General features: G+C 38.0%; 1 protein-coding gene across 1 annotated transcript; it reads right to left on the bottom strand.

The window, feature by feature from the left end:
* Window positions 1-3,888: 3,888 nt before the first annotated feature.
* On the bottom strand, window positions 3,889-17,382 carry LOC139766209 (uncharacterized). Its single transcript, XM_071694514.1, has 2 exons — window positions 17,170-17,382; window positions 3,889-7,350 (listed from the first exon to the last, which is right to left on the bottom strand). The coding sequence occupies exon 2, from the start codon at window positions 7,332-7,334 to the stop codon at window positions 5,496-5,498; it is 1,839 nt and encodes a 612-aa protein (XP_071550615.1). The 5' UTR covers window positions 7,335-7,350; window positions 17,170-17,382; the 3' UTR covers window positions 3,889-5,495.
* Window positions 17,383-19,019: the final 1,637 nt, after the last annotated feature.

Raw genomic sequence — 19,019 nt, 5'->3', positions numbered from 1 at the left:
TTCAAGGCTCCCAAAATTTTCGCCCCCTCCCCCACCCTATGATCCACTTCCGCTTCCATGGTTCCATCCGCTGACAGATCCACTCCCAGATATCTAAAACACTTCACTTCCTCCAGTTTTTCTCCATTCAAACTCACCTCCCAATTGACTTGACCCTCAACCCTACTGTACCTAATAACCTTGCTCTTATTCACATTTACTCTTAACTTTCTTCTTCCACACACTTTACCAAACTCCGTCACCAGCTTCTGCAGTTTCTCACATGAATCCGCCACCAGCGCTGTATCATCAGCAAACAACAACTGACTCACTTCCCAAGCTCTCTCATCCCCAACAGACTTCATACTTGCCCCTCTTTCCAAGACTCTTGCATTTACCTCCCTAACAACCCCATCCATAAACAGTAAATTTTAGGGAGAATAAAAAGATGTTCTGGAAGGAGGTAAATAGGGTGCGTAAGACAAGGGAGCAAATGGGAACTTCAGTGAAGGGCGCAAATGGGGAGGTGATAACAAGTAGTGGTGATGTGAGAAGGAGATGGAATGAGTATTTTGAAGGTTTGTTGAATGTGTCTGATGACAGAGTGGCAGATATAGGGTGTTTGGGTCGAGGTGGTGTGCAAAGTGAGAGGGTTAGGGAAAATGATTTGGTAAACAGAGAAGAGGTAGTAAAAGCTTTGCGGAAGATGAAAGCCGGCAAGGCAGCAGGGTTGGATGGTATTGCAGTGGAATTTATTAAAAAAGGGGGTGACTGTATTGTTGACTGGTTGGTAAGGTTATTTAATGTATGTATGACTCATGGTGAGGTGCCTGAGGATTGGCGGAATGCGTGCATAGTGCCATTGTACAAAGGCAAAGGGGATAAGAGTGAGTGCTCAAATTACAGAGGTATAAGTTTGTTGAGTATTCCTGGTAAATTATATGGGAGAGTATTGATTGAGAGGGTGAAGGCATGTACAGAGCATCAGATTGGGGAAGAGCAGTGTGGTTTCAGAAGTGGTAGAGGATGTGTGGATCAGGTGTTTGCTTTGAAGAATGTATGTGAGAAATACTTAGAAAAGCAAATGGATTTGTATGTAGCATTTATGGATCTGGAGAAGGCATATGATAGAGTTGATAGAGATGCTCTGTGGAAGGTATTAAGAATATATGGTGTGGGAGGCAAGTTGTTAGAAGCAGTGAAAAGTTTTTATCGAGGATGCAAGGCATGTGTACGTGTAGGAAGAGAGGAAAGTGATTGGTTCTCAGTGAATGTAGGTTTGCGGCAGGGGTGTGTGATGTCTCCATGGTTGTTTAATTTGTTTATATATATATATATATATATATATATATATATATGTGGGGGAGGGGGCATTGAAAAATGTGTGGAAGGCGAGAACATTATATCGAAAAGCAAAAATGGGTATGTTTGAAGGAATAGTGGTTCCAACAATGTTATATGGCTACGAGGTGTGGGCTATAGATAGGGTAGTGCAGAGGTGGGTGGATGTGTTGGTAATGAGATGTTTGAGGACAATATGTGGTGTGAGGTGGTTTGACCGAGTAAGTAATGAAAGGGTGAGAGAGATGTGTGGTAATAAAAAGAGTGTGGTTGAGAGAGGAGAAGATGGTGTATTGAAATGGTTTGATGACATGGAGAGAATGAGTGAGGAAAGATTGACAAAGAGGATATATGTGTCAGAGGTGGAGGGAATGAGAAGTGGGAGACCAAATTGGAGGTGGAAGGATGGAGTGAAAAAGATTTTGAGCGATCGGGGCCTGAACATGCAGGAGGGTGAAAGACATGCAAGGAATAGAGTGAATTGAAACGATGTGATATACAGGGGTCGACGTGCTGTCAATGGATTGAACCAGGACACGTGAAGAGTCTGGGGTAAACCACGGAAAGTTTTGTGGGGCCTATATGTGGAAAGGGAGCTGTGGTTTCGGTGCATTCTACCTGACAACTAGAAACTGAGTGTGAATGAATGTGACCTTTGTTGTCTTTTCCTAGCGCTACCTCGCGCACATGCGGGGGGAGGGAGTTGTCATTTCGTGTGGCAGGGTGTTGACGGGAATGGATAAAGGCAGCAAGTATGAATTATGTACATGTGTATATATGTATACGTCTGTGTATGTATATATATGTATATATATACATGTATAGTTATGTATATATGTGTGTGTAGACATGTATGTAGGTGGGTTGGGCCATTCTTTCGTCTGTTTCCTTGTGCTTCCTCGCTAATGCGGGAGACAGCAACAAAGTATAATAAATAGATAAATATCATCACCTTCTTAGTAAGGTGTCATATCAGATATTTTCTATTTTCATGTTATATCTTAAAATGAGATTGAAAACTCATAGTGTATCAGCCCCTGACTCTTTTGTACTCAGTTCATACAGGAAGTTTCCCTATAAATACTCTGTGCAAACTGTTTCTACATCATTTTCCTTCACCATATGGTTCTCAAGTACTTCCAGTGAAGTTTCCCTAAACAAACTCTATGAATCTGTATCTCCATTACTCACCTTAACTATACAGGTCTCAAGTATTTCCAATCAATTACTTTATGGATGAAAATCTTCATTATTAGAGCTCTGGCATCCCTAAGCATGGCTTGTCTCACTGGCTTTTGCACCATTCTGATCATGCCTTCATTATCTTCAATTAAACAATTTTTCTGGCTTGTCGAAAATTCATTGGCAAACTGTAAATCATGACATCTATTATGCAGATTTTCCTGTTTTTTTCCTCTATGTACTGTGTGTGTACATGCATGCGTGTGTCTGAATCTTAACTGCAAAAAATAATCTGCTAATCTGTAATGGAACCAAAGTGGCCATTTAGTAACAGTTAAAACGTTTTAATATGGTTTGCATCACACTATATATCATTAACTTACAATAATGTCGACATGCATGCAGTTGCATAGCCAGCATAAAAATTATTGAGAAAATATTAACATGAATATGCTTAGTTCATTAACAATTATAGATGGTCATGAACAAATATTTCATGAGTGAAATAAACACTCATTTTAACTAATACTTAACTTTTCATTACTATGAAGATAAACCATCATAAACAAAATGGAAAACTATAAATGAATGTTATCTAATCTGACTTTTGTTCGAAGAACCATCATTGAATCTTTATAGATAAATATATCTAATTCCGAATTCTTAATGGGGATCCTGACAGATCAGTGTACCTTGAAGCTATAGCTTGCAGCAAAGATTATACATCAACAGAATGAGAAAAGTATTACATAAAGTATGGTACATACAGAAAAATACACTGATCTCTTATGCAAATATGGCAGTATCTCTTGATATAAAAGAACAAGAATCAACCAAGCACTGAGGATACAGGGGAAGATGTGACCCATTATGCAGTACAAGTGTGATACACCTTCAAGAGTTTCAATAAAATACATTAGTTTATGTATGTAAGGATATATATTACTGATGTAAATAATATTAGTAGTTACAGTTATGATAATTATACACCTTCAACTGTAAAACGAACAAGATAGGCTTGTTAGACCAACTCCATTCACGTATCTATTAAAATCTTATAAGCATGTCCAACTCCAATAGCAAGGAAGGGAGCCACACACACTACCTTGATAAGAATTGGTACAACTGTTCAACTCCATTAACATGAAGCAGGGAGGGGTTAAAGACATAGTTTCTATTCTACAGTATTTATTATTCCATATTTACTCTGTAGAGTACAGTATATAAATTATAAAGAATAAATAAAAGCTCTAATAAATACTAACATAAAGAAAGCACAGAAAACATGTTCAACCAGATTGTAATAGGAAGAAAGCACCAGAACAAAGTCCTAATAAATACTAATATGAAGAAAGTACTGTAAATATGTTGTGAATTCTAACAAAAAGAAAACACTACAACAGTCAAATACAAAAGAAGTTCTGAATAATATTGGTTGGCAGAGATGTGTGCATGAATGATGCACGCTATAAGTAAAAGTCCAGCATTTTTGGCAAAACTCTATACTTTGGAATTCTTTGGAATGTAATTTAGTTTCTCATAAGATTTCCGACATCAGGTAACAGACTGCAAAGAGATCTCTCATCATGCAACTTCATTATCTGAGTATTACCCTGCATTACACATGCTTGCATCTTTCAAGTTATAAGAAATCTAGAAAGATTACTCCTTAATTTCTACACTACTGAATTTCTCTTAATGTTAAAACTCCTGTAATGCTTTCAGAGATTAAGAAGTATGGATATCATTTCATAACTGTTAATGGATTACCAAAGGCTCCACCTGCAAGAGACTACTTCGTGAGAGAAAAGTCACCTTGGTGAGGCTGTATCATTGGAAATACGGTCTCGTTTAAGAACTCATCATTCCAAAGGAGCCTACGTTTCCCTGCTACTGGAAGTAGTGCAGCCTCATGTTGCAGGTGCCTTTAAAAAGGATCCTGGGGAACAACAGGACTCCTGCACAGAAACTGGTTCTGTGGTAACTGAAAATAAATAACATGAAGACTGAATTTGGTTAAAAAAGAGCAACACTCAGAAACTTTGATCATGTGGCTAATACAGCATAATCACTATGAAGATTTTCATAATCAATTTTGAGGAAATCAAGATGAGGTTAGTCTATCTTTCTATAATCCAATAAAGTTAATCATCAGAGATATTCCATTAAAACTGAAACAAAAGAAGTTATAAAGAAGAAAGATGCAAAAATCATGAAAGACCTTTACCTACCCACAAAAGTACATATGATGTGGCTAACAAATTAGAATACATAGAGCAATAAAAGACATCTGCACTGGGCAACTACCACTTCTGTCACCAAAATACCAGATATGGCCAATGAGATAACTGTGAAATAAAAAATGTAGAAACAAAGGTTTGTATTCTAATGCCATGCATGTTTTTCTTTACTTATTCTTTTATAGAGTCTTATAAAATATCTTTGGTGGTAATGTGCCCATAAGCTGAGTTACCCTAATAATCACAAAAAAGTACTTTTAAATTACTTTAAGATGAGTACAACTTCTGTTTCTTAACGAAATTTCATAGATAATCACTACAAATACTATATTAAGGAATGGAATTCTACAACCACACTGTTCTGAGCCAACATTCATTATAAATTGCCAATCAATATCAAATTTTTAAATAAGATACAGGATATGAGCATATGAACATTTTGTCATAGTTCTAAGAATATTTAACTAATCAAGTATAATCATCACATAAAAAGGTTAGCATCACTGATCAAGTTAACTAGCGACTAGTTACAAAAGGTTTCCTAGGCATCTAAAATCTCTTTTTGAATATATCTCATTTGGGATAGTACATGCAAATCTTTATGGATAGCATCATGAAGCACAAGCAACTCCTTAATCAATCAAATAATTAACCTCTTAATGACCTTTATGGCAAAATTGTAGTAAGCAACTGTATTTTCCCAGATCATTCAAGATTATTAAGCACACAAATTATTCTATTCTACCCAACTGTTTAGTAATCTGGATAATCTAATGAGATGTCAATTTCCTCTTTAATAAAGACACTAGTTTCAGCACTCTCTCTTTTCACACAATTTTCAGAAATATGAGACTTAACATTTGGCTGATTTAGACACTTCTGATTCTTCTCATAATCCTCTAAAAAATTACTTTGATATTCACGCATAATTCCTGATTCACACTGGACAGGCATTGCTTCACAACTGCTTGGGTCTAAGGATTTACAATGAACATGTTCTAAGGAGTCACAGTGGACAGGTTCATCAGGTTCTGAGTTAATATCACACTCAACATATTCAAATGGTGTCATATTTAGGAGAACACCATTTCCACTAGAAAAACTTGCTGGAGTTTCATGTGAAAATTCTTTATAATACATTTTTGACCTTTCATTTGAATGCAGTTTCACATGAGCATTGTAATTACTTCTGTTACCAAATCTTCGGCCACAGAGCATACACTGATATGGCTTTTCACCAGTGTGCATAGTCATGTGGGTATTCAGATTACTTGAATAACTAAATCCTTTGCCACACACAGGACACTTGTAAGGTGTTTCTTCTAAGTGCAGACTCATGTGGGAAGTCAAAGAACTTTTCTGAGCAAATACTTTGCTGCAGTGGTTACAAACAAAAGGTTTTTCTCCAGTATGCATCCTAATATGAGAAACAAGTGTGCTTTTCTTTGTAAATTCTTTATCACATTCTTCACAATGATATGGTTTCTCTCCTGTGTGAATCCTCATATGTGAAGTCAGATTACATTTGTGTGAAAATACTTTGTCACATTCCTCACAAGGATACTTCTTTTCCTGTGTATGTAAATTCATATGTGATGTTAAGTTGCATTTCACTGAAAATTCTTTTCCACAGTACTCACATCTATAGGGCTTGTCACCTGAATGAAGCCTTATATGACATTTAAGGGAGCTTTTTTTAGTAAACTTCCTTCCACAAAGATTACATTCAAATGGCTTTTCACCTGTATGCTTTCTCTGATGTTCTAGAAGACCACTAGCAAAAGAAAATCCTTTGCCACAATCAGAGCACTTGTGTGGTGTAACATCCATATGTATCAGCATATGAGAGGTAAGTGGGCTTTTTTGGGTAAAAGATTCACCACATACCTCACATTTATATGGTCTTTCACCAGTATGGAGTCTTATATGAATGTTTAATGTGGACTTTGATGAAAACTGTCTTCTGCAAATCTGACAGTGATAAGGTTTCTCACCAGTATGAACCCTCATGTGTGAGAGTAAATTGTGCTTATTATAGAAACCTTTGCCACAGACACTACAGTGATGACGTCTTTCAATAGAATGAAGAGCTGCATGAGAACTTAAGTTCTTCTTTTTTGAAAAGAATTTACCACAAATATTACAACCAAATGGCTTTTCCCCTGTGTGAGTCCTCGTATGGCTAACAAGATCACATTTTGCTGCAAAGAATTTCCCACAGTCACTACACTTGTGAGATGGATTATCACTACATATATCAGGCTGAAGTGTATTTATACTTTTACAGCAGTGCAACCTTAGATGTGATGAAAGGTCAGTCTCACTGGTAAACCCTTTAACACAATCATTACATGCAGGAGATGTGTCTGCAGCATGAATCTTCATATGACAAACAATTTCACTCTGATCAGAAAAAGTTATTCTGCATTTCATGCACGTATACAGATTTTCAGAGGAGAGTAGTCTTATGCCTGGAGTAAGATGATTTTTCACAAATTCAGTTTCATTCTGAGCAGAGTCGATTCTGTTGTCAGCATTACTAGCGCTTGAAGCTAGCATATCCTTTTCTTCTTGGTGAGTCTCTTCTCCCATTGTATACCCCTAAAATCTGGAACAAAAAAATATTATAAAGGCAGTGTCCATATGAAAAGATAATTTAAAGTAAAGCCTCATTAATAGATGGCCAACCAATGCAAAATGCTATAAAGTACTTGATTAAAACAGCAAAGAAATATACACATTACAGAATAAGCAAGTTATTATGACTTTTAGATGTGAAATACACACATACATAACTGGTCTATGTCAGGAATCATTTTTTCATCATGAAGACTAACAGATACCACGACCTTAACACTATGGATCACTAAAGAGTGGAGTTTTAAACCCAATGTATTCTACAAAAACAATTTGATCCTTCTAGATTTTTGTTTCGTTTAAGGTCAGGTTAAACAAAGTGGGATTCATATAATATTCAGCAAACAACATAACAAGTACTGCACCACTGAAATTAGTTAAGTACTTGAACAAATGAATGTGGGAACTGGTTGTGGAACTCTCTCTCTCTCTCTCTCTCTCTCTCTCTCTCTCTCTCTCTCTCTCTCTCTCTCTATATATATATATATATATATATATGTATATACACATATGTGGTATAACGGGGTCAACGTGCAGTCAATGGATTGAACCGGGGCATGTGAAACATCTGGGGTAAACCATGGGGCATGGATGTGGAAAGGGAGCTGTGGTTTCGGTGCATTACACATGACAGCTAGAGACTGAGTGCAAACAAATGTGGCCTTTTTTGTCTTTTCCTGGCACTACCTCCCTGGAATGGGGGGATGTTATTTCGTGTGTGGCAGGGTGGCAATGGGAATGGATGAATGCAGCAAATATGGATATGTAAATGAGTATATATGTCTGGTATGTATATGTATGTATACGTTGAAATGCATATGTATGTATATGTGTGTGTCTGGGTGCTTATGTATATACATGTGCATGTGGGTGGGTTGGGCCATTCCTCGCCTGTTTCCTTGCACTACCTCTAATGCGGAAGATGGTGGTTAAATATAATAATAATGAAATATATATATAAATATATATATATATAATGGCGTCCTAGCTTCGTCTCTTCGATGTATATCAACTGACATATTTCTCTCTCGTGTCTCCCCTGATGATGTGATTATTACACGAGTGCACTTCGGAACTTATCGTGTTTCATTTTCCCCATGGACTCATAGGAAAATATATATATATATATATATATTCCATACTATTCGCCATTTCCCGCGATAGCGAGGTAGCGTTAAGAACAGAGGACTGGGCCTTTGAGGGAATATCCTCACCTGGCCCCCTTCTCTGTTCCTTCTTTTGGAAAATTAAAAAAAAAAACGAGAGGGGAGGATTTCCAGCCTCCCGCTCCCTTCTCTTTTAGTTGCCTTCTACAACACGCACGGAATACGTGGGAAGTATTCTTTCTCCCCTATTCCCAGGGATAGGGGAGAAAGTAATTACCAAGTAAGTAATGAAATACATATATATATATATATATATATATATATATATATATATATATATATATATATATTTTCTTTTCTTTTTCTTTCTTTCAAACTATTTGCCATTTCCTGCATTAGCAAGGTAGCGTTAAGAACATAGGCCTGGGCCTCAGGGAATATCCTCACCTGACCCCATTCTCTGTTCCTTCTTTTGGAAAATTAAAAAATAAAAAAATGAGAGGGGAGGATTTCCAGCCCCCCGCTCCCTCCCCTTTTAGTCGCCTTCTACGACACGCAGGGAATACGTGGGAAGTATTCTTTCTCCCCTATCCCCAGGGATAATATATATATATATATATATATATATATATATATATATATATATATATATATATATATATATATATATATATATATATATGATAGAGTTGATAGAGATGCTTTGTGGGATATAAGTTGCTAAAAGCAATGAAAAGTGTTTATCAAGGATGTAAGGTATGTGTACGAGTAGAGAGAGAGGAAAGTGATTGGTTCCCAACAACAACTGACTCACTTCCCAAGCCCTCTTATCCACAACAGACTGCATACTTGTGGCAGGGGTGCATGACGTCTCCATGGCTGTTTAATTTGTTTATGGATGGAGTTGTTAGGGAGGTGAATGCAAGAGTTCTGGAGATAGGGGCAAGTATGCAGTTTGTTGTGGATGAGAGGGTTTGGGAAGTGAGTCAGTTGTTATTCGCTGATAATACAGTGCTGGTGGCTGATTTGGGTGAGAAACTGCAGAAGTTGGTGACTGAGTTTGGTAAAGTGTGTGAAAGAAGAAAGCTGAGAGTAAATGTGAATAAGAGCAAGGCTATTAGGTTCAGTACAGTTGAGGGACAAGTCAATTGGGAGGTAAGTCTGAAGGGAGAAATGCAGGGGGAAGTGAAGTGCTTTAGATATCTGGGAGTGGATTTAGCAGCAGATGGAACCATGGAAGCGGAAGTGAGTCACAAGGTGGGGGAGGGGGCAAAGGTTCTGGGAGCATTGAAAATGTGTGGAAGGTGAGAACGTTATCTCAGAGAGCAAAAATGGGTATGTTTGAAGGAAAAGTGGTTCCAACAATGTTATGTGGTTGCGAGGCATGGGTTATAGATAGGGTTGTACGGTGGAGGTTGGATGTGTTGGAAATGAGATGTTTGAGGACAATATGTGGTGTTAGGTGGTTTGATAAAGTAAGTAATGAAAGGGTAAGAGAGATGTGTAGTAATAAAAAGAGCGTGGTTGAGAGCGCAGAAGAGGGTGTATTGAAATAGTTTGGTCACATGGAGAGAATGAGGGAGGAAAGATTGACAAAGAGGATATGTGTCAGAGGTGGAAGGAACGAGAAGTGGGAGACCAAACTGGAGGTGGAAGGATGGCGTGAAAAAGATTTTGAGCAATCTTAATGTGCAAAGAGAGGCAACTGGAGGGATGTCTGATCATTATCATGTGGAGGCGAAGGTAAAGATTTATAGAGGTTTTCAGAAAAGAAGAGATAATGTTGGGGTGAAGAAAGTGGTGAGAGTAAGTGAGCTTGGAAAGGAGACTTGTGTGAGGAAGTACCAGGAGAGATTGAGTGCAGAATGGAAAAAGGTGAGAGCAAAAGACATAAGGGGAGTGGGGAAGGAACGGGATGTATTTAGGGAAGCAGTGATGGCTTGCGCAAAAGATTCCTGTGGCATGAGAATGGCGGGAGGTGGGCAGATTAGAAAAGGTAGTGAGTGGTGGGATGAAGAAGTAAGATTGTTAGTGAAAGAGAAGAGAGAGGCATTTGGACAATTTTGCAGGAAAATTGTGCAAATGACTGGGAGATGTATAAAAGAAAGAGGCAGGAGGTCAAGAGAAAAAAAGAGGGCAAATGAGTGTTGGGATGAGAGAGTATTGTTAAATTTTAAGGAGAATAAAAAGACGTTTTGGAAGGAGGCAAATAAAGTGCTTAAGACAAGAGAACAAATGGGAACATTGGTGAGATGGAGATGGAGTGAGTATTTTGAAGGTTTGTTGAATATGTTTGATGATACAGTGGCAGACATAGGGTGTTTTGGTTTAGGTGGTGTGTGAAGTGAGAGGGTCAAGGAGAATGGTTTGATAAACAGAGAAGAGGTAGTGAAAGCTTTACAGAAGATGAAAGCCAGCAAGGTGGTGTGTTTGGATGGTACTGCCGAGGAATTTATCAAAAAAGGAGGTGATGGTGTTGTTGACTGGTTGGTGAGGATGTTCAATGTATGTATGGTTCATGGTGAAGTGCCTGAAGATTGACAATATGCATGCATAATGCCAGTATACGAAGGCAAAGGGGATAAAGGTGAGTGTTCAAATTACAGAGGTATAATTCTATGGGAGGGTATTGATTGAGGGGGTGAAGGCATGTACAGAGTATCAGATTGGGGAAGAGCAGTGTGGTTTCGGAAGTGTTTGCTTGGAAGAATGTATGTGAGAAATACTTAGAAAAACAAATGGATTTGTCTTTTTTTTCTTTCGTACTATTCGCCATTTCCCGCATTAGCGAGGTAGCATTATCAACAGAGGACTGGGCCTTAGAGGGAATATCCTCACCTGGCCCCCCTCTCTGTTCCTTCCTTTGGAAAAAAAAAAAAAAAAAATGGATTTGTATGTAGCATTTATAGATCTGGAGAAGACATATGATAAGAGTTGATACAGATGCTCTGTAGAAGGTATTAAGAGTATATGTTGTGGGAGATAAATTGCTAGAAGTGATGAAATGTTCTTATCAAGGATGTAAGGCATGTGTACGAGCAGGAAGAGAGGAAAGTGACTGGTTCTCAGTGAATGTCGGTTTGTGGCAGGGGTGCGTGATGTCTCCATGGTTGTTTAATTTGTTTATGAATGGAGTTGTTAAGGAGGTGAATGCAAGAGTTTTGGAGAGAGAGGCAAGTATGCAGTCTGTTGTGAATAAGAGTGCTTGGGAAGTGAGTCAGTTGTTGTTTGCTGATGATACAGCGCTGGTGGCTGATTCGGGTGAGAAACTGCAGAAGCTGATGACTCAGTTTGGTAAAGTGTGTGAAAGAAGCAAGCTGAGAGTAAATGTGAATAAGAGCAAGGTTATTAGGTTCAGTAGGGTTGAGGGACAAGTCAACTGGGAGGTAAGTTTGAAAGAAGAAAAACTGGAGGAAGTGAAGTGTTCTTAGATATCTGAGTGTGGAAGCAGGAGTGAGTCACACAGTGGGGGAGGGGGCGAAGGTTCTGGGAGCATTGAAAAATGTGTGGAAGGCGAGAACATTATCTCGGAGAACAAAAATGGGTGTTTGAAGGAATAGAGGTTCCAACAATGTTATATGCTTGCAAGGCATGGACTATAGATAGGGTTGTGCGGAGGAGGGAGGATGTGTTGAAATGAGATGTTTGAGGACAATATGTGGTGTGAGGTGGTTTGATCGAGTAAGTAATGAAAGGGTTAGAGAGATGCGTGGTAATAAATAGAGTATGGTTGAGAGAGCAGAAGAGGGTGTACTGAAATGGTTTGGTCACATGGAGAGAATGAGTGAGAAAAGATTGACAAAGAGGATATATGTGTCAGAGGTGGAGGGAACAAGGAGAAGTGGGAGACCAAATTGGAGGTGGAAGGATGGAGTGAAAAAGATTTTGAACGATCAGGGCCTGAACATACATGAGGATGAAAGGCGTGCAAGGAATAGAGTGAATTGGAACGATGTGGTATACCAGGGTCGACTTGCTGTCAATGGATTGAACCAGGACATGTGAAGTGTCTGGGGTAAACCATAGAAAGTTTTGCGGGGCCTGGATGTGAAAAGGGTGCATTATACATGACAGCTAGAGACTGAGTGTGAACGAATGTGGCCCTTGTTGTCTTTTCCTAGCGCTACCTCATGCGTGTGTGGGGGGGGAGGGGGTGCCATTTCATGTGTGGTGAGGTGGCGACGGGAAAGGATGAAGGCAGCAAATATGAATATGTACTTGTGTATATATGTATATGTCTGTGTGTGTATATGTATGTATACATTGAAATGTATAGGTATGTATATGTGCGTGTGTGGGCGTTTATGTATATACATGTGTATGTAGGTGGGTTGGGCCATTCTTTCGTCTGTTTCCTTGTGCTACCTCACTAACACTGGAGACAGCGACAAAGTATAATAGAATAAATGAAAATAATATAATAATATATATATACACACACACACACACACACACTTATCCATACATGTACACATAAATACACATGTACATATTAATACTTGCTTGCCTTCATCCATTCCTGGCATTACCCAGCCCCATAGGAAACAGCATTGCTACCCCCTGCTTGAGTGAGGTAGTGCCAGGAAAACAGACAAAAAGGCCACATTCGTTCACACTCAGTATCTAGCAGTCATGTATAATACACCGAAACCATTGCTCCCTATCCACATCCAGGCCCCACAGACCTTTCCATGGTTTACCCCAGATGTTTCACATGCCCTGGTTCAGTCCACTGACAGCACGTCGAACCAGGTATACTACATCATTCCAATTCACTCTATTCCTTACATGTCTCTCATCCTCCTGTATGTTCAGGTCCCAAATGCTCAAAATCTTTTTCACTCTATCCTTCCACCTCCAATTTGGTCTCCCGCTTCTCCTTCTTCCCTCGACCTCTGACACATATATCCTCTTTGTCAATCTTTCTTCACTCATTCTCTCCACATGTCCAAAGCATTTCAACACAACACACCCTCTCTGCTCTCTCAAACACATCTCTCTTACCCTTTCATCACTTACTCGATCAAACCACCTCACATCACATATTGTCCTCGAACATTTCATTTCCAATTCATCCACCCTCCTCCATTCAACTCTATCTATAGCCCATGTCTCACAACCATATAGCATTTTTGGAACTGCTATTCCTTCAAACTTACCCATTTTTGCTCTCTGAGATAACATTTTCTCCTTTTATACTTTCATTATCACTCCTAGAACCTTCACCCCCTCCCCCACCCTGTGACTCACTTCCGCTTCCATGGTTCCATTCACTGCTGAGTCCACTCCTAGCTATAAAATCCCTGAGGTAGGGGAGAAAGAAATCTGACTCCATATTGCTTGCATGTCGTGGAAGGCGACTATAGGGGTGGAGGGGGTTGGAAACTGGAAAAAAAAACCTTCTTGTATTTCAATTTCTAAGAGGAAACAGAAGGAGCCAATCAGGGAATGCTCATCTTCCTCTAAGGCACAGACTGGGATGTCTGAATATGTGTATATAACCAAGATGAGAAGAGGGGAGAGATAGGTAGTATGTATGAAGAAAGAAACCTAGATGTTCTGACAAGTGCTGGCACATATATTAATGACAATAAAGGTAATTTTTCCTTGGAAATATTCTGCCTCTTTGTCCATGATCTGTTTGAAAAGTCCTCCATTACTCCTAGATCCCATAAAGAGAAAGTTAGGCCCAGTCGTCATACAATTTCTTACACAAGCACCAGGGTGGCCTCCCATCCAGACATACCTTATTTTTACAAAAGCCCACCTAATTGGTCTCTAAATCACTTATTTCTTAAGATTTTTAAAGTTATTCTTTCTCACTTCCCTCGGCAGCTGATACATATCATAAGAGTTCATCCTCATCATTTAAGTCATCCAAAAATCTACACACAGTATTTTCCAAGGATTCAACATATATACATGACCTGCAGGACATCAACCATGCACTTATAATGAGGATTGTAGGGACACTTATGAAAGGTGAATTCTTACATAGACCTTCTGGCAACGGATGGGACCTTGACACACTCCTAATGCTTTGATAAACCAAAAGTTTGAATATCAATCAATATGAGCTGTCATTTGGAGCTATATGAATTGATAATGCAATATTTTTTTCTAAGATGGGCATAAGGAAAATGCATTCTTTAACTCGTTTATTGTATAGTTGGATTTCATGGATATTCCATAAAACAATAGTAAGCACTGGTTACTCAAATTCTTAACGAAAAAAAATTAGTAAAATTTGTTGGGAATTGTTTTGCAATAGCAGACCATCACCTAACAATGGAGTCAAGTTACTTGAAACCTGTCATTACCACAGAACATTGTTAAACAAGCCATTTAAGCCCATGTTATGTGGGAAGTTACATTCCTAAACAAGAACCTGTTCCTTCATGAAAATCTTACCTAAACTGATCAATGAAAATGCAGGGCACTTTGAAAGTAAGGGAAAACTTTCAAAAATAAAAAACACCTCTGAAATGATGTAATGTACTGTACAAATAAATGGAAACACTTTCAAAAATCAACATAACCTTAAAAACCTTATCTTATAGCTGTAGGGAAGTAAGGGAAAAATTTTTGAAAATCAAAAGAACATATGAAACCTTACCCAAGTGGAAATGGGGAGGGCTATGATAATCTGTACAGGGGTTCATCATTTAATGTATTACATACATTTCTGAAAACTGGTACTCTGAGTGAAACTAAATGAAACCACCTGTACTAAAAAGACTTTATGTTATAAATTGGGGAATTAACACAATGGCAGAAAACACCACACCATGACTGTACGTGGAGCGCTGAAAAGGCTAAATGCGAATATTATGCAGACCTTACTATACCTGTGGAGAAAGTGTGTCTGAAGCATCAAATCATTCAGTACCACCACTATGTAGATATGCTAAAAATAAAAAATTGGGGTGCAATCAGGAGCATTCATAAATAAGGGCCCTACATTATCATTCCACATTTTTCAAGGGTAAGTTAGCTTAAGTGAGGTTTTATATTTATTTATTCAATTGGGACTGCATAGATTGGCTGCATAAGGGAAGATGGGGCTGCAGTACAACAGGTTGCTTGGTCTGTTATCAGATGTTTCCTCCCCAGTTAATGTGATGCTCAACCATGGGTATGACTAGTATATCTCGGTAATTTAACAGAAAGTGGATACATGTGTTCTAGTTGATAGATTTTGGCCAAGGTGGTATCAACAGATTCCTAACATTCTAAAAAATTTGATACAGAACGTAGCACTTCCCACTTCCACAAGGTAGAGTCCTCAGAATGTGGCAGGGCTTTAAATTAAGAGGGAAATTGCATGGTAAAACCATTCTATACTAAGACTTTGCAAGGTGTATTGGTACCACTCTCATTAAAAATCTATCGAGTAAAACAGTTTGTAAACTGATTCATAAAGTGAAGTAAACCTGTACAAAATATCCTTATGTCTGCGTTTTCCTACCCATGACCAAATGTATCTTCACGCACTAGAAACGTACCATTTTCCAATTCCAATTCACCAACAATAGAGTTTGGACTCTGTGTTGTCTATCATGTAAATGATATGCCAGGAGAAAGGAAACTAATGTGTTCTGGTCCTCAAATAGCCACCAACATTCTAAACTTGTATAAAAGCAGTCTTCACAAACTTCTGTCATGGTGAAAGGCCATAAATCATGTAATCATTAAGAAATATTTCTGAATAATTCTTTGGCAAAAAAAAATAACATTAATCGTTTAAAAGTGCTTATTTTCTTTTTCTCCCTTAAAAATCAGAATCCAAATCCTTTGAAAAGAAGTTGTTGTACCATCTTTACAAAATAACATGAAAAAAAGGAATAAGAATTTATTTGAAAGGTACCCAGTTGTATTTACAGAGATGTCAAATCCACTTAAACCAATGATTATGTCATCTATTACAGTAAGTTCCTCTTAAAACCTATTACAGATGGCACTAACCACTATCAATGAGTGATATTATGTTCTCCAAACTGAGGATATCTTGATAATAAAAGACTTTACATATCCTGAGTACAGCTATGACTTTTTGATTTACATTTTCATACAATGTTAAAAGGTATTAGGAAAATCTACACTACTAAATTATCATCTAACCCCAAATTTCCCCTCTTCTTTAAAACGTTCTATGTTAATGAGTTATAGCAAAAGATAAGGAATACTAGTTGCAATGAGAACAATTCTAAAATCATTATTTACACACAAAAAAAAAAATAAATAATACAACTACATTTCTATTACTAGAAAATGCAGGTACCAACAATTCTAACAAGATATTGAATAACGAGATAAATCTGACATGCTGGAGATGATCGGTAAGGTTATAATAGGTTCTGGTGGTACATGTTTCATATACTCTTACATTAATCAACCCCACAGTTGCCCTGATATTCACAATACTCACCACAATCTAATGTAACACAATCAATTACTTTTATCATTATTCTGTAAACACTGCTACACCAATACCCAAACCTCAACATCAAGAAATGCCATAAGATAGCGTATACCATTTCAAGCAGCGAGTAAACCATTACCAGCTCATTTATACATGTACACATACATAAAAATAAATCAGCACAATTAATGCTCAAACGAACTGGGATTTCTAGTTTAACCTGCTGATGGAAAGCAATATTTTGAATAATCTTTCTCCTTACCTGTTTCACGCCTAAGGTATTGTGACGTCCTTATTCAAAATACTATCCTTTTCATCCAAAAAAAAAAAAGGTGGCTATAAATGGACTGAATATATACACGAGAGAGCAGGTAAGGCGATTTAATATGAGAGCTGGTCCACCGCCCCCAGGAGGCTGGGATGACAGCATCACCCAAGGTTCAGCCCAATGTTTATGTTTCAGACTTTCACCTGTGTCCGGATGGCTGCACAATGACCTCCCTTACACAACCCTAACACTTGGAATATGACAAATGTATATCATTTTCCTGTCTGGTTTCCCTTACGTGAAATAATACAATTGATTGTTTCTATGATCTCAAGATGCGTGCTTCTTAATACATATATTTAACAATATACCGGAAAGATAGGGTTCGAACATATATAAGTATACAAAGTAAGGAGTTAAGGTGCATGAGGAAATCAATTTCCATGGCAGACGACAGTGCATGAGAGCTGGTCACCTCTGAATGATCAAGAAATAAGCTGGTACACTCATATTATTTGATTCAATGAAAGAAGAAGCTCTCTCTCTCTCTCTCTCTCTCTCTCTCTCTCTCTCTCTCTCTCTCTCTCTCTCTCTCTCTCTCTCTCTCTCTCTCTCTCTCTTTACGAGGGGACAGGGGGGAGGATTGTACTCCACAGTAACTTCATTAGGGATACGAGGGAGCGAGGGATATAATATTGCCATATCATTACATAAAAGGAAGTGCTCGGCGTATATACGGTCGAGGTGCTCCTGCTGGCGACGGGAAGGAAAAGAAGTATGGCAGGTATCGTGTCATTCAATAAAGTTGCAGCTTTTTTTTTTTTCTTTGTCCAGCAAAATGGACGACATCACTGTGCACTCCCGTCCTTTCCATGGACGGAGGTCCAGAGGAGGAGATAGAGGGCACTAGAACCTCGATGACTGAATGACAAGGTACTTAAGGACGTCAGCATCATTTGGCTAGCATTGGATAAAGCATTCAACAACAACAAAAAACATCGTAAATGAACTGTCTTCAAACGTTTGATAATAACTGGATGATGCAGCAAGAGATATAAGAATAAATGAACTATTTACAGTGAGCAAAGGTAGTATACCTTCGATGCATCTAAGGTCAAACATTGGTGTGAATGAAATATGAAATGTTTGTACGTATCTTCTGATAATCAGTGGAAAGTTTCTTTAAATTCATCATTTTTCAACAACTTGAGCATATGATGTTGCCGGGTGTGATACCACTTTTGGTGGCAAAGTTTATATTTGGTTTGTTCATTGTCACCAGGAGGGAGACAAACTTGCATGAGTATCTGTAGCCATGCATGAGTCACAATGGTAGCCATATATGAGACGGAGTGGTAGCTTCAGCAAGAAATGTGCCAAATTTGGACAAAAAGTTTGCTATAGGTCTTTTAGTTACATACCTTTTCACTCTATTTTGAGGAAGCCATTGTACTTCAGTAACCTTTTTTGTTTGTTTTTTTTGAAGTGAGACAGTTTTTATAGCATAAAAGTCAGACCGACATTACTTTGATATTTCATGTTTTTAAACTGACTGGTACATGCATTTCATTGTCTTGGGTCAAAGTTTTAAGCATTACTTAACTCCCATCAATTGTCTTTCTTGTATAATCATAGTTGCATTAATCATCGAAAGGCGACACAAAATCTTTACCTGTAATTATCAGGTAGATATTCTAAATATCAATTATAGGCTAATAATATAATTGAACTTTGTGTGAAACGTGTTCATTTCGAATTTCAAAGACCTTTAAATAGGCATTGTCGAAAGTCGATGAAAAAAAGTAAGAAAATCTTTTTTGACGACGTCGCTTTCTGAAACCGGA

The sequence above is a fragment of the Panulirus ornatus genome, chromosome 57 (genome assembly GCF_036320965.1).
Source record: "Panulirus ornatus isolate Po-2019 chromosome 57, ASM3632096v1, whole genome shotgun sequence".
NCBI classification, from domain to species: domain Eukaryota; kingdom Metazoa; phylum Arthropoda; class Malacostraca; order Decapoda; family Palinuridae; genus Panulirus; species Panulirus ornatus.
Note: the sequence above shows the minus strand (reverse complement) of the source record. Positions and strands in the feature narration are given on the sequence as shown.